Below are 17,598 nucleotides of genomic sequence, written 5' to 3' on the forward strand. Positions count from 1 at the left end.
GGAAGTCAAAAAATCAGGATTTGAATAAAAAAATCCTCAAGATTGCTCATTAAGTTTTTGGCAACCGTATTGTTATCTAAAACAGCGGTACGATTTTTCAAAAACTCTGCTCTCTGAACCTACGGCACCTTAACGAATCTTATGCGCACGTACTCGCAGGCAGAGGTTATATAAAAAATAATAATGTAGCTATTCGTTTATCAGGTTTACCTTAATTTGTTTTATATTATAACTAAGTAACTAACTGCTTTGGCTCAGCGATCCAAAAAGGATCTTAGCTTCCGAAACGAGAGAACGCCACCTGTCCCGATCCAGCGCGGTTTCCTGCCATGAATTGGCATTCAACCGACGCAGGTCCGCCTCCACGACATCACACCAGCCGTACCTGGGGCGCCCGATCGGTCGTTTTATATTATATTATTTCCATTTTGGTTCATAAGTGTAAAGCATGGATTGTTGAATGAATCATGAAGTACGTTACCTGCGTAGTGCCTTACATTAGGCATGCCTTGAAAACGTAAGGTCTGTGTTTATATTACTTCCATAAATGGATGCTTGCAAATGCATATGCAACCGATAAATGCATGTTTTTCTTATAAATATGCACTACACAAACTTGTTATGCTACTGGGTGTGTCACAAGTCCATCACCCACATATTTTAAGTAGCTACATAGGACAGTTTGTATCATTCTTTGGAAAAGAGATCATGCGTCGATTGGTAATTAATTCGTTTATGTACGTAAATATCACGCAAAAATCAAAAATTTAAACAAACCTATAAACTTAGATATAAAAAAAGTTTGTAGATAGACCCCAAACTTTCTACTTTTCTATTTAAGTACTTAGAGCTTGTTTCTTTCTCCAAATTTTTTTTATCATTCCGTAAGTATATTCTGTCTGGAAGAGATCGCTTTTTAGCGATAAGACCGCCTGTTGTCTGCCTCTACATTTAATCAATTGTTTATTTTTCTTGTATCTTTTTACTGAGGTGTGCTAATAAAGAGTATTCTATCTATTAATAGCAAACATACCATGTCAATCTTATTTATCAATATAAGATCTAATAAATAACCTTTACGTATTTGGGTAGGTCTGAATTAATGAGATTTAGGTACGTCTTTCAAAAATATTTCATTATGAATAAGCAAAGTATATAAGGCACGATGATGTGTAGGTATTTTATCAGCGTAATTCCTATAATTTTGTAATTACCAATAAAATCATTTACTATTAACTTAATTATAGTTAGTATAAACTACCAAAATAATAAAATTCATTAAAAAAATAACTTCAATAAAGGATTTAGTTTTTGTGGTCAATAGGCCAACAATATATTACACACTCATTATTTTTTTCTCCCTTCTGTGAGTGGAAAATTGGTAGAGCTGTACCAGTCACAGTAGTGATAGATTTTTATTTGTCCTTTTACACAGTTTTTCTTTTTTCGCTTCGTGAATGGAAAATTTGTGGCATTTGCAGTTATATTGGAGAAACTTTTTGTGTTTTACACACTCTTTTTATTTCCTTTTGTGGATGGCAAGTTAATCGGGTTCAGCTTTTCACATTGGAGAAATATTTTGTATGTCTTTGCACACACTTAAAAAATAAGCTCATGTTTTCTTTCACCTTATGAAATAATTACTCGGTAAAAGTTATTTATAAGTCTCATGTTTTGTTTTACGGCATCATAATTTTTGACAGAAAGTTTGCCAATTTTTTGGGTAGATATATAGATTATTATAATTTTTGTAATATTTTAGTGATAGTTGAAAAAAATTAATATATTAAACGCTCAGAATAAGTCGGGAACAAAAATAATATACCGACCGGTCTGGCCTATGTGGATAGTGACCCTGCCTATGGAGCCGATGGTCTCGGGTTCGAATCTCAGTAAGGCCATTTATTTGTGCGATATTTGTGAGCACCAGAGCATAATTAATTTTTGAATTTTTTTCGAGCGGCAATGTATTTCGTACATCCTGGTCTCTTGTGACAGTTGTTGTGACGTCGCGTCATTAAATGCGTTGTTTTGATTGAAAACAAAGTAGTGATACATTGCTTGCTGAATTATTTTATAGTTATGGAAGAATAAAATTTGTCCATTTTTTATAAGTGAAAACCTATGACAGTGGGTTCATTAAAGCCTAATCTAACTACCCTTTGATTATGAGGTCGTATCAAAAATACAGGCTGTACAAGTATGTATTTATCTATATACGTATTTATAAGTATGGTCGCCCATAGTAAAAGCTTTCGGCCCGATTCGAAGAATGAGATACGATAACGATAAGTTCTGACTTAGATAAGTTCTCATTTAGATATCGTTTGTATGTCGTATAATTGAAAGAAGCAGCTCGATTCGGGCAATCAATGTCACTTTGACGTTAGAAATATCGTAGATAGATCTTATTGGGATCACAGCGGAATCGAGATAAACGTCAATTTTGACATGTCGTTTAGCTATCGATCTTTTAAAGATCTTTCCAAGATCTTAAACGTGTCTTAATCATTCTTCGAATCGGGCCGTTTGCTTAGTTTGGGGCCAGCTCGATCTATGTAAGATTGTCCCCAAAACTGATTTACCTTTACCGTAATGCGGACCTGAAATTATTAGATAACTTCTGATTTGGAGTGCAGAGCGAACAAAGAAAGATCTTATGCAAATACGTTATCAGATTAACATTCAGTAATTAGCCATGTCATGTCACTGCCTGCTTTGTTACGTTGGGTGTCAACTTAGTCCGCTGACCTATTAGCCTCATTACTGAAATCGATTACAGCCCTTAGGTACATACATTGCGTGGACCCAAACCATAATACGTGTACTGCAGGGCTTTTATAACATTTTATATGCATGAATCGGTGAATACAAAAGCAATAGACAGTTACTTTAGAAAGTATAATACATGAGACATGTTTTAATGATAGGTAATTATACTTTCTTTGCACAATAATCGAAACGACTTTATAAAAACCGGCCAAGTGCGAGTCAGACTCGCGTTTCAATGGTTCCATACATTACACAATTTTTAACAATGTTTTTTTGACGTTAAACGTGAGCAAAACGACTTTGAAACCGTAGAGCTCGGATCAAAAACCAGATGTGACGGAAAGTGTTATTGCGGCGGTGGCTTATTTTTATGCACCTATATTATGTACATACTTATATGCATATAAGTATAAACTTTCATATTTATGTTTAGAGAGAAAAAAGCTATTACCCGGACTTTAACATACCGCTGACAGAGATGGCGCTGATTTTGCGCTAGAAACGACGAACCCGAAGCTAAAATTACCATTATGCGCGATGTTAATTTAGTGATTAGTTATCAGTCCATGGACGGATTTAGAAAGAAGCATTTATCATATGATAGATTTTTCTTGAAAAAATGTAATACGTACGGATTATAACAAACTATAGGTTTTTTTTCTTAAGTCCGACTCACGCTTGACCGTATATTTCTAATAGGTTTTCCTATAATCTGTAGGTAAAGAACTACTTGTGTATTTTTTCAAAATTTTAGATCTAATAAGTATTTTCGGATATAAAGAGGGGAATGGTCATTTTTGTCTATTTTCATAAATAGGTAACTTATTAAACTACTTATTTTAAATCATAAAAAAATGTATTTGAGATTCCAACAATAAGTAAAAATAAATAATTTTCATTTGATATGTAATACGATATAGTTTAAAAATTTAGTTTCTTAATTTTTTCATTTGCCCCTTAAAAGTGTCGCCTATATTTAATATTCATTTGTTTACGTTACATGTCCGTTTTTGGGTCACAGACTTGCTTATGTGGACCATCAACTTAATCGGTTCAGTAGTTTTGGAGCAAATAAGCTGTGATAGATGGACATACGGACGGACGGACAGACAGACGCACGAGTGATCCTATAAGGGTTCCGTTTTTTCCTTTTGGGGTACGGAACCCTAAAAATATCGTTTGCATCCGTCATTTTTGTCACAAGAACGTTTTTTCAACTCTACCTATTTGTTATGGATTTCAAGTAACATGATACTATCGCCAGAAAATAAATACTTAGATACGTAATTTGCAAATAAACGAACGGAAAATTAGAGTCAGAAAAACTTTTACAAAGCATAAAAAATAAACCATAAAACTACCTTTTAAGTACTCAAATAAACAAGCTGCCTATACTTAATACCTAAGTAGTCTGGTGGTTTGTTTGTAAACAAATCAGTTGCGTAAGTTAGGTAATTGGATTGAGCCGCGCCTACAATTCGCCAGTGTACGAGGGGCGCGGGCAGCTCGCCAACTGGTTAACGACCTTTGTTTCATTACCAGTTGTTCTGACCGAGTAGGTAATAGCTGGTGAAGCTTTTTAGAGACCCAGTATAATTTGACCTCCAGTTTCCAAGAAAGTATATGTATTCAAAGAGCGCACATTATATTACTGACTCGCCCAAGCCGCTATCATTCGCTCATCGCAGTTTGCAAATTTTGCAATTGTCCAGATGTCACATCCGTCCGGTAGGAATTGCAAATTAGTTTCAATAAACACTTTCACGTTGGCAAAATAGGTATGCGATTGTAGAACCTGACAAAAGGTTTTTGATGTGTCAAACTTAGGACTGGAAAATAAAGAGGCCGACTCGAGTAGGAATACCACAACATTGAGATTAATGACTTTCCGAAATTAAAAAGTTTCGATGTGTACCTGAACTCCGAAGAAAATCGAGTAGGTACTTATTTTTATTTGACTACATATTTACGTCACTGACTGTCTGTAGCATTCCTTAAACTAAATGGAGTAACCGTTCGTTATACATTGTGGAAAATTCCGCTGGTAATAATTATTCTGATTTAAAAGGAACACATTCTTACTTGTAGGCCACCTTTTACCTCGGATTGACCTAGCCAGCGGAGAAACATATCTGGGGTGGATAGTATCCACCCCAGATATGTTTCTCCGTAATCTCGACCTAAGTTTAGTGGTTAAATTATAAACCAAAATAACTGATGGTTGTGATTAAGTTTTGACTCTCAGAATTATTTATTTGTGTAAAGTGTCAAAACTATAAGTTAATTACATACTATAATAGTGCTTTACTATAGAGGCCGGGAAACGAGGGGTTGTAGGCCAAGTAGATATGGGATAGGGATACGCGGCCGGCAACCCTGTTTCTTGCCACTTTCTCGCCGAGATTTGTATATTGATTTTCTTAAACTTGAAACGAAAAAAAAAAAATCGTAGTTAATCTGGGGGCGCGGCAATGCCTCGGCCAAGTCGAGCAAAAAAGCGGCACGGCCGTATCATCCTTTTCTTGAAGCAGTTCAGGCCATTTTCGACCCCCCTATACCTATGTAAATTGGTTGTGGATAAAACTAGAAGACTGAATATTCAGTAACCAAGCAGGCATTGTATAAGCACAGTATATTTCAAATTTCATTCAATTTGAACCAGTAATTTAAGAATTATAACTAGTCAAAGTTTCTTAATTTAGTCACTCACTGACTGACCGATCATCAAAACTCTAAGGCACTTCTAGCAGACATAGAAGCTTCAAATTTAGAATACAATTACATAGTGTTTAGTGTATAGATCAAGGAATAATTCAAATATTTAGCAATTTCGGTCTAGTTTTCTAGATACTGCATAAATAACCTTGTAATCCCATATAAATGTAATTATAGGATTATAAGGTTACATTTGCAGTGTATGAATCAGTGTACCTGTATAGTGTATATATGTATAATAATATGGAATTCAACAAGTAGAAGGTACCGGAAAAGAAAAAAGTAGGACTATCTACGAAAATAAATGAGATGCCATCAAAAACATAACTTGAAAAAAAACCTAGTCTTGCAACTCAGTTCTTCAACCGTAAAAACTATAAGATTAAAAATCTTTTATGTTTAAAATAAACAGAATGACTTGGCCATCGTATGAAAACACAATGTTTCTCACAAGTAATAAATATTATACTAGATTGTTTAGTGCGATTGCCAAGTCAATCTATTTATTGAAAACGTAAAATAATTTTAAATTTGATATGGTCACTATAGGATGTTGTTAGGTTAGCTAATTACGTAATAAATAACTTAAGATTTAAGGTCCCTTAAGTAGGGACTGAATAAATTAACCGACTTGATATTACATGGATCTCACTACTTTTTACGGTAGAAGAACTGAGTTGCGAGACTTGGGTTTATCTTACAAGTTATGTTTTTGATATTTGTTTTATTTGTAGGTTTTTACAGCAAAAAACAAATTACGAATCTACTACTATTTGATGGTTGAATGCCAAATTGTGCCACAATTTGACGTATAAAACAAAAGAAGGTTGCTTTACAGGCATGATTGTGTAAGGCGGTATGAAATTATTACTTTACATATCATCTTCACTCATCGCACCGGATATAAGTATTTCTGGACCTAATTTAAAGTCAGGTCAACATTTCATTGCAAGTTTGAGAAAAGATTTATTACTTAGATAGCTGAAATAACACCGTACGGGTGTTTAATTAAACTCCCGCTAGATAGGACATCCCCTGAATTTCTAAAAGATCCGATGAACCGCAAACATGTAAATGAAAAAATATAAACTAATTGGTAAGTTAAGTAATACTCGTATTCCCACCGGTTTTATTGCAAAATATCCGAAATGCGAATTAATTCATACATGTGAAACAGACTGTACTTAAAAAAAACTTTTTTTTAGTGGGAGAAAGGTAACAGCTATGATCGTTTGCCTTCGTGATCAAGATTAAAAACCCATTAAATTGAATGAAACGCTCGTAAAAATACTCAAGAAGCTCTCCGTTACTTGCCTGTGTCTCCGAGCGCAGCTTCCCCATATGGCGAAACGAGTGCCACGACGGGCGATGTCCCAGTATTTTTCACATAATAGAAACGTGTACAAAAAATGTACTGAATTCAGGCCGCTTTCTGAGCCTCTGCGAACTCTGAATTAATCCTCGTAATACTATTGCTCCGAGAAGCTGACCTTAATTTGTTGCTTGCTGTTTTACTTGACTTTAGCTGACTTATAAAGAAGGGAAAATGTCTGTTTGTAGTGAAGTGTCATGGTTTGATATCCTGCTAGAATCTAGAATGCGTATGGTAGTAAGTTGGACGTTTAATAAGTGACGGTATTTACTAGACCTAAATTGATTAAATTTAAATAAAAACAACCTCATTCAATATTAAAGCTAGTTAGTCTTCCCAAATGTTTTCCTTTTTTTAAGTTACACAGTCAGTCAAAATTCTCTGTATCTGTGTTGATATCTCAATCTAGTTTGTTGTTCTGGGTGCCTAGCCAACGTGCCAATCGTTTACACACCCTAGCGTAGCGTAGTCATCACTCCCTCATATTAGTGAGACATAAATACTTGCGCTTCGTTCGCTACGGAGCGTAAACGATTGGCACGTTGGCTAGGCGCCCTGATAACTTACTAATTTAGAGATTTTTGCTTTGAATTATGTTAACGTTATTTTTGGGGAATATTTTTTTTTAGGTATAGGTACTGTATAAATCGATTTGTGGACCAAACGGTTTGATGGGTTTGCGGTATTATAAAGATTTTTTAAACGCGCAATATCATCGATATGTTTACAATACTTACGTCACCTTATTCCCTTGTAATAAAGCATAATAATATTTAACATGGCCCGTACAATCACACCCATTCTTAACCTCAAAATCGTAAAGAAATTCCGCTATTATAATGTTCTGTGAAGTGTCCGTGAATTTCTAATAACTATCGGGACTTTCATTTCATGCTGGCGTCGATATTACGATCATTTTGATAGTTGTGTACAAATCTCACGCCAGCTCTCATGAATATCATATAAAATTGAGTCAACTACAGGGTATCCGCGACCCCAGGCACGCACACCTATTTCACTCACGCTCCCGCTAAGTGAGAGTGAGAGAAGAACCTGAACCCACGGGTCCTTAAAAATAAGTTTACCTGTTTTCTAAATTGAATAGGATATTATTTCACATTCTTACGACAACTCGTGTTCCGCAGGTCCGCGTACGCGAGTTCTACATCGCGATGCAGCGTTGCCCCTACATCCACGAGATGAAGGAGCGGCTCCTGACCGTCGACGGCGACTCGCGGGAGAGCCCTCGGGAACCCCGGACCCTCCCTGACCCCCGGGACACGCCCCGCGAGCGCCCCCTTGAACTTCAAGACTCCCAAGTTGGGACCATCGTCAAAGTGAGCAATAGTTATTTGTTTTACAAGGAGGCAAAGTTGTTGTTTAACCGCTCGTGCTAATATTTGTACCCGAGCAAGCGAAAGATTCCAAAATTGTTCACTCGCTATGCTCGTTGTTCGAGAAGTGGAATCCTAAGCGTTGCGAGGGTTTCAAGTGAAACACAAAATTTTTCACCACACCAACACGAGGAAAATAATAAATATGAAACACCAAAAACAAACAAACCAAATTAAAGTGTTTATAATTTAAAAGCCAACTTTTGATGGGGTAGGGAGTTAATATCATCTCAATCGCGTTTTAAAAAGCTCCATGCTGCAATTATGTTGTTCTGCCTTCTCTTTCTAACAACCATATTTGTTACAAATAGCAGTTAACAGACCATTGTAACTTGTAGCCTTATAAAACACTATCCAGGCCGCGTAGGCAACGTGCAAATCGTTAACGCTCCGTAGCGAATCGTAGTCATCTTTCTCTATGATTGTCGTACTAATGTGGAAGAGTGATAAAGAGAGAGATTACGAACGCTACGGAGCGTTAACGTTTGCACGTTGGTTACGCGGCATGTCATGTTCTCGCGAATTATATCATTGCAGTTTTTATATTGATTTTTTACACGTAATCATGGACACAAATGCAATGAAAAAAATCACACGGAAACTAGACTATATTTGCAAGGACTGCAACAAAAAATGTAAAGTTGGCTCGATAGGTAGAAATCACGAATACATATATAATTTTAATTTGTTTTCATTGTTACCCTAAATAAAATACCATAGCAGTATAATTTTGGTATAAAATGTCTAGTGATACACTTTTTTTTAAATACTATGTCGGTGGCAAACAAGCATACAGTCCGTCTGATGGTAAGCAGTCTCCGTAGCCTATGTACGCCTGCAACTCCAGAGGAGTTATATACGCGTTGCCAACCCCAACACTCCGCACACTCGTTGAGCTCTGGTAACCTTACTCGGCAATAGGAACACAACACTATGAAAAGGGTCTAGTGTTATTTGGACACGAAGAAAAACGGAGACAAGTAAAATTTTTAATAGAAGTTTAGTTTCAGAGTAATTGATGATAAAACCGCCCATGATTTCGACGACAACAATACCTATAATAATAGAATAGAATAGAATAGAATTTGTTTTATTCATAAACACACAAACAGTAATAGACAGACATAAAAGAGAAAAATAATGTGCGAAAAAGTTAGGAAATAGCTTTTCAATGTATAAAATTCTTGGTGCTCAGCGTCCTTACTTTAAGAGGATAGTGGATGACCGCTTCTGGTCACAAACGTAGTCCTCTATTAACTTAATGCCCATAAAACTACCTCGAGACTTAGAGCTGATTATAGGACTTAGAGCTGATTATAATATGTATCAGTATAAATGATATCCGAAATTACAAAAAATATTATTACACTTTCTTCTCTTAATCTAGACCTATAGTTTCCATTTTTGTTAAACATATCTTTATGTAGAAGCACGAAAAGTACCTATCTTCCTTTAGGTTCAGCTAAATACAGATGTAAGAGGTTACACAGATTTTGAGAAATCAGATATACTAAACACTCAGTGAAAAGCACAATGTAAAACACGTTCTACGTTTATAACAATTTTTGAATAAGTATGAAGTATCGACAAACATGACATATAATAATACTTATTATATACGCGTTAAGATTTATAATATGCTACTAGTCTTGAATATTGTTTTCAATTAACTTATATATTGTATCTTATATTTAATAATCATATTCACATTTTTTTAAATTAGGAGCAATGTTTCTAATTATTTTAGAATAATTGACCGTAGCAATATTGTTTGACTCAGGCAATGCTTTCGTATGTCCGGATCTTCTCCTCTACAGGTAGCAATTCACAGCCGATTTGCGTGAAATTTTATGACCATCTATGATTAAATGGATTTTTGACAAAAAATATATGTAGTATCGCGCACTGTTGTTTGATACGCCAGCGATAATGCGAATACCGATCCCGCTATTACCTTGAAATGACAATACGTAATGGCATATTAAGATACCGTAAACAAAACCAGTTGATAATGACAAAATGATAGTAGTTTGCGAACAACTAACTATTTCTTAAAGCCGAGATCCGAAAACAGGTCATCACGTGTGCCCCACTTCAAAACTAACACGATTTGTTTGTATATATTTACCCACTTTTATAAAACGACATAAAACACGCCATTTTAAACGTTTTATATAAACCGATTAGACTACTAGCAAATTTTATGCGTATCCTAATTTAAAGTGGGCCTTATGATATACATTATTTTCATTTGTTAATTAAGGTAAACCGACATACTGGACTAAAATGTTGTATTTATAAAGGTTAATGTATTCTTAACTACTTACTTCCCTACTTGTTTGCCACCGGCGCGGCGTGGTATAATAATAAAAACACTTGTTTGCGACCCGTTGTAACTTACACTACAAATTTCTGTATGAATGAGATAAAAGCGCTAAAATACAAAACTTGGATACAAACGGTTATATTCTGATTATATTCGCATATTTAAATGTTGCGTTAATGTCGTTGCTGCATTTCTGTCGCGATTAGAAAGGTTCCACTGGTCGCTCATTTAGGACAGAGATATCACTCGCGTTAACTCTGCGCTGTAGCATTCAAGGTGATATTGCAACTATACATGCGACTGCAGCAGTCATGCCTCCCGATAAAACTCGTTTGTCACTGCTGCAACGCTGCAGCACTAACGCTGGACTAATAAAAGTGACATTCGGATGTCAACTGCAGCTGTAGTGACTTTCGCCGCCGCATTACTATCGCGGCTATGATGTATGACGTTTATTCCATCACTAATTTTATCAAGGAAATGAACAGATACAGCGGCAATAACAACGACGCGACGACGGCGCAGCAGTAATGCAGCTGCAGTTGACATCTGAATGTCACCTTAACGCGGCAGCAGTAATGCTGGAATACTAACGCCGCATGCTGTAGCACGATATTGAAGTTTTTAGTCCTAACGATAACCGGTTCGAATAAATTCACGAACTATAGATCCGAGTTTGTTTCAGCTGAATTCCGACGGGTACGGATCGCACACGTCGCCGGCGCGCGCGCCGCTGGTAGCCGACGAGTGCGACGCGCCGGAGGAGACCGACGCACTGTCGCCCACCGATGCCATTCTGCGGTACCGGGCTTGCTGTCAGCCGGAGACGAAACCCAAAAATGCCAAGTGAGTTTTATATGATTGACTGAGCTAGTGCCAATCGCGAGGGAAGTGTCTTCGTTTCAGTTTAGGCAAAATTGTTTTAGTAAGTCCGGCTCCTCTACAAGTCGCGTTATTAAATCGATTTTAGAAAAAAAAATGTTAGTAGGTTCGATAACTAAACACACAGTATTTTTATTTTACTTTTCAAAATGGCATAGCCATGGGGGCTTGTAAGGTCTTCAGCTCACGGCCCCGTATATACTCTGCCTGCCTGTACCTGCCTACGCCTGTGAACGTTATTATTATCAATCAAGCTTTTTATGAGAAATATCCCTACCCCTACCCACTGCCACTCAAGTTTGGAAATTGTATTCAAACAATCATCAGGTAGACAATAACTTTACTGCCTACACACAAATGCTGCTATGAGAACTCGGTATAAAGCTTATGTAGAATCCGCAATCACTTAAAAAGATAAAAAAATATGTTTATTGCACAAGAAAGGACACAGAAAAAGTATACAGCGGTTGTTTTTAAGAGTTGGTGCATAACTAGATTGACAACAGAGTTTCCAGGAGTCCCCGCACTAGGCTAGGCCTGTATCGCGGGAGACCAGAAGTACATATAAATGTCATGCAAGTCAACGAAAAACGAAAATTTATTTTTATATAATAAATATGACATTCAGGTTTGGCACTTGGCTCTTATCTCGCGTCGAATGATGGTCCTTATGACAGTTCCTTCAAGTCTCTTTTGGTTGGGCTTAATTGAAAAAAACCGGTCGAGTGCGAGCTTGTTTAACTCGCGCACCGAGGGTTCCGTACAAACTTTGAATTATCTCGTGTAACTATAAAGGCGAAAGACTTTTGATCAGAAGTACCTATACCAAGTATAATTGTTGTGTACAGCGCCATCTGTCAAACTAATTTGCGCGATGTAAATACACGTTAGTTTTTCGAGGATAGTTCATTATCATGTGAACCGATTTCAAAAAGTGATCTTTTATTTGAAACACCTTTTTGTATTTTTTCTGTAATGTTGTAATCTCATAGAAATTTCAAATGTAATAAACACACGTAAATTTGGTTAAATTGCAAACTGATATCAGAAATATTTTTTGTTAATTTAAAAAAGCTACCAACATACAGGTCTGATTATTTTTTTTTTGTAAAATTTGTAGTAATGTTAATGTTCTGTAATTGTTTTCGGCTAGTTTCAGTGATCCGGAGGAAATGGTATTTTTTTCACATTTTCCTTCATTTTTTTTATACTACGTCGGTGGCAAACAAGCATACGGCCTGCCTGATGGTAAGCAGTACCCGTAGCCTATGTACGCCTGCAACTCCAGAGGACTCCTGCAACTTCATAAACCTTTTTATTTCACTATGAAAGAAAAGAAACTGGAATGTACAATTTGAGCTCTTTCAAATGATATCCTACTTGACCTAGTCACTAGACTTTGAAATTTTGCCCTCTCTTCGTAGGTAGGTATTGGCCATTTTCCATAGATAATAAAAATAAATTAAAAACATAATAGGTACTTTCGATGTGTGTGGGTTAGCGTTTTTTGAACTATTCCAAATATCAAATTGATAGCTTGAGTGGATCTCGAGATATTTAGCGATGTGACAGATAGACAGACAGACGGACGGACAGAGTCGCACCAAAAGGGTTCCTTCTATACCTTTTTGGTACAGAACCCTAAAAATGTTTGAAGTAATATGTTTTTACCGTAATTTGATCACTTAAATGCACACAAGTTTTGAAGAATAGATGAAAGTTGTTAATTGTATCAGCTCGGTTTTTTAATGTAATAGAGTGCCATTTAAATACTAGGAATATGCAGAAAGGTTAAGCAATACAGGAGTTATTATAATTGCGCCATTAAAGACAATAATACACCTATCTATGTAAAATTCAAAACCAATACTAATTTTTTGTGATACAATGTTAAGGACAGAAGTACATACTTATGCAAGTTTGGGAAAGTAAAGTAAAGCAGTTTGCAAGCATTAGAACCGCATTTTTTTGATACGGGTAGGCCCACGACTGGTGCTGCCCTCATTATGTGGGCTTTTCTACGTTAAATCAGGCGAGGTTCATTCCGCGATTTCGTCGCGCCGCTACAAGTACATACGCACCCCACACCTTCATCAGTTCTGGTGACTAGCGATGGATGCCGCGCACTGCTACGGAACGGATAATTTTTGATACATTTTTATAGGGTATCATTTAATCGATCTGCATAATATTCCTATTTTGATAAACAAAAATATATATTTCGTCAGCCAAAAGGTATATTTGGTCAGCAACTTATGATTATCAAGTATTTCTAAACCAGTTCGCAATTAATGTCATACTGAGCTGCTCTTAATTGATTTGGTTGGCAAATTAATTATTTGGTCGGCAGTAAGAGATCCATCATTAATCAAATTTTGATAAGCAATCAGTGGGTAAGCGTATTATTTTATTTTGGATTACAATTTACCTGATCCGCAAAAATTGGCTAACTGAAAAATCAGTTGATCAGCAAATGTCTAACCAACCTAACCTAACCCCTTTGCTAGTCAGCTGATTATTTAAACAAATAAAATATTGGCCATCATTTGATTAGTTATTTCACATTCATTTTGTCTTTCAAAAGACTTACTGCCCATGCACAAAATATGCGCAGCTAGCTCTTTGTTGGAGCTGCTTTTTTACCCAATGGTAAGGGTATAGTCAACACTATACCCTGTATTCAAGGGTAAAAAATTACAATATGGATGGTATGGTGAGCGGTGAGGGGGCCGGGATGCAACTGCGGCAGGGTAAAAGCTGTTGGATCTGGGTAGCTCCGGCGCTGCGGAAGAGCAGCCCTTCCGCCCTCGCGTGACAAAGCACGGTCACTACACTCGGCTTCGCAGCTTCGGCTTGCTGGTCGCCATAAGACCAGCCTCAACCGCTCGCCTCACTCGTTCCCGCGCTCCGTCACAGCGGGCGAGGGCTGCCCTCCCTCCGCGCCTCCGTTTTCGCAATTGGTTTCTAGAGGTAGGACAGACAAGACCACGTCGTGGACGTGGTGCTCTGATTCGGTTTTAGATGACCTTGACATTTTGGTAACCTTTAGATTTAGGTGACGTGTATCATGTCACGTGGGCTATTTCGCTCCGCCTGCAACTCTGCCGATTTTTCAAATCAAACGCCAGTCACCTTATTATATCAGATTACCATTCCTTTATTATGCATACGTCTCAATTAAACTGCTTAGTTACATGGTTTTTTGTACCAACCAATTTTTAAATCTGGCTGACCAAATAATCATTTTGCAGCTCAACTCTTTATTAAGCAGATAAATTATAACAGAAGCAAGTCGATATTGTTTATAATGTTGACCGTTTGTGAATTATTTGCTGAACAAGAGTTGTAGCTCGATTTTTATTTAGTGCCAGCAAAATGTTTGTATGCTGTCTAAATGATTTAATGTCAATTTTTTTTCAGCAGTATTGCAATGCGACATTACTGTATCACTGTTGCAAATGTCAAAATCATTGTCCAATGTTAGGAATGAAATCATTCATAAATTGTCCATGCAAATTTGAACCTGACGGTACGTTAAACATAACATAATATTAGATGACGGCACTCTCTTCGGTCGGTGCCAACCCTAGCGGTAGCTAAAAGAGCTCGGTCCAATCAGCAACGTTTAGGCACGTTTTGTATACCTAAATTATAGGGGTTTGGTTTAGTTATACAGTGAACCCTCTGTACGTAGAACTTTTATTTATTCAGTGGTTAAATCTTATGGAGTAAAATTAGAACCAACGGCTGCCGCTAGCATTAATGTTTGACAGTACATAAAATACGTGTGTTTGTGTCAATCAGTGCCACTTCTCCCTCTACCAACTTCGCACCTTCCCAATATTGGATAATTTTACAGGGTAACGGTGTCAAAAGGTACTACATAGTTAATACATGCTCGCGAACACTCGTGCATATATGCTTAAAACACATGTGTAACTTTTGCATTTGTATTCTTCGAATACTAGAATCATGTTTGCTAAGCAGGTCGGCTTTGTAACAAAACTCTGAAGCATGAATAAGGTATGACTCTTAACGTCCGACATTGAATTATTTATACCTTAACCCGCAATTCATCTCAGCATCGAAGAAAAAGGTTTAGGTTTTAAGTAATCCTCTTTGAAATGTATCAATGACCCAATTCATATGAAATGGCTTTACAATCGCATTTGATTTATTCTTTATATAAAAAACGTAGATGACATCATCGGACAAAAAACACGAACAATTTAAAAATAAATAAAGGGGAGGAAGCTTTAATCAAAGGACTTCCCTGCCGCATGGATGGACAATCGATTAAATGGTTACGCATACAGACGTGACTAAATGACCACGTGTGCTGAGACAGGGCATTGTAAACTAAATTTACTGGCTTCGTCATAAAGCTTACAATTAATGAGCAGTGTGGGAATCAGGTAACATACTGGAACGTGGTCAAAAGGCGTTCATCCGTTGTGGGATGTGGACAGCGCTTTAATGAAGGATCACCTTGCTATGCAAAACTAAGCTCTGAGCTAATGTAATACAATTATACACACATATTTATGTATACATGTGTATGAGCTTTCTGTAATGTGACGAAGCCTGCGCTGTGGACCTGATGGTATGCTATTTTTTGGTTAATAAATAAAATACTTTGATTTATTCGCATATGTATATTTGTATAGTATGCAATCCTCGGTCCTTTGACATATTTAGTTATGCTTTTACCTACTTAGAAGATTATCGTGATTATTTCTGCTGCCAAGCAACTTTAAATTTTTTGGCAGTACATAGTTCTTTTTCAGTAATTAGTGTGCTTTATGACAAGGAGAAAATGTCATGTATAATCTGACTTCATATAGATAAACTTATATACTTGATTGTTAGATAAGCAATGCAAGTAATCGCAACTAATTTCACAAATATAAATTAATTACAGTAGGTAATAGCCGCCTAGCCGGCAATACACATTGCACATCGGTCTTTGGGAAGAGACAATTGGCTTTTGACGACGATTTACGAACATTGATGACCGTCCACCAATCATCGTCTTCATTAAGAGTCATTTTATATCAAATTAATATACGGTCATAAGGAATTAGTGCGACAAATCCATGACATGTACATTTTAAATATGGTATCTTGTGACAAGTCCCACAAGTAGTGCGTGAGATAACCCTCTACGAAGCCGAAATTAGCCAAGTTTCTTTCCAAAGACTGACGTACAATATCTCTATCACTGTAAGTATTTAAACTTCCACAATTTAGATAATGAACATATCCAATTCACTATAACTTTATTAATTATTTACAGAGTAGGAAACAGAAGAAAGCTTGTTTTAACATTTTTATCGTATACAAATAAGTCAAAGGTTAAAGATAAAGATAGTTTATTTTCCAAGTAGGCATATTATACAATGTGCTTATGAACGTCAAATAAAGCTATGCCGGCTCTAAACCTCCCCTCTGACCGAGAAGATTTAAATCCCTCCTAAATTGTAGGAGGGGACACATCTTTTCAAACATTACATCTTATAACTAACATGCATTAAATAAAAAAATACAATTTAAACTAATTTATTTATTTATTTAATATATATATTAGCACTAACAGATAAACCTTACATGCGAACACTCAGATTACATTTATATTTACTTCTTAACTTATAATGGCAATATACAATACATTTTATTATTATTTTATTTACGGAGTTAACTAGTGACATATTTATTTTTAACAATTTGAAGTATAATTTAGTTTATTAAGCTTATGTTTATTTTGTGTTGGTAGGTAGACTAGGTAGCTAATATGGAATAAAAAAAAAACATGCATGTCATAGAGTAGGTACTTTCTTTTAGAAATTTGATGCACTAAATAGATAGCTAATACTGAGCATTATCATTGCCCAACATCTCTATCCATGACATAATCGCTTATTTTATAGTATGCTCGCGAAATGAGTTTTTGCTTTAAACAGTTTTGAATGTAGAATCTGTAAGCTTGGTGGCATTTTTGGTATCTTTTTATAGAATTGTATACAATTTCCCAAGAACTGTAAGACGTTATTACTCGTTATAAAAACGAATCAGTAGCGGAAAACCCAAGGCAGAATACAATACAATACAATACAAATATACTTTATTGCACACCTTAA

The 17,598-nt window shown here is 36.2% G+C and overlaps 1 protein-coding gene across 8 annotated transcripts in view; it reads left to right on the forward strand.

Moving 5' to 3' along the window:
* Nucleotides 1–17,598, forward strand: part of LOC133517044 (proton channel OtopLc) — a 71,509-nt gene that overhangs the window by 31,745 nt on the left and 22,166 nt on the right. For all 8 annotated transcript variants that reach the window (XM_061850174.1, XM_061850178.1, XM_061850179.1 and 5 more), the window contains exons 2-3: nucleotides 8,005–8,196; nucleotides 11,265–11,425. In XM_061850174.1, the coding sequence (XP_061706158.1) occupies nucleotides 8,032–8,196; nucleotides 11,265–11,425 (326 nt within the window). In that variant the 5' untranslated portion in view covers nucleotides 8,005–8,031. The remainder of the gene's footprint in view (nucleotides 1–8,004; nucleotides 8,197–11,264; nucleotides 11,426–17,598) is intronic.

Source organism: Cydia pomonella, chromosome 4, assembly GCF_033807575.1.
Source record: "Cydia pomonella isolate Wapato2018A chromosome 4, ilCydPomo1, whole genome shotgun sequence".
In the NCBI taxonomy this organism is placed as follows: domain Eukaryota; kingdom Metazoa; phylum Arthropoda; class Insecta; order Lepidoptera; family Tortricidae; genus Cydia; species Cydia pomonella.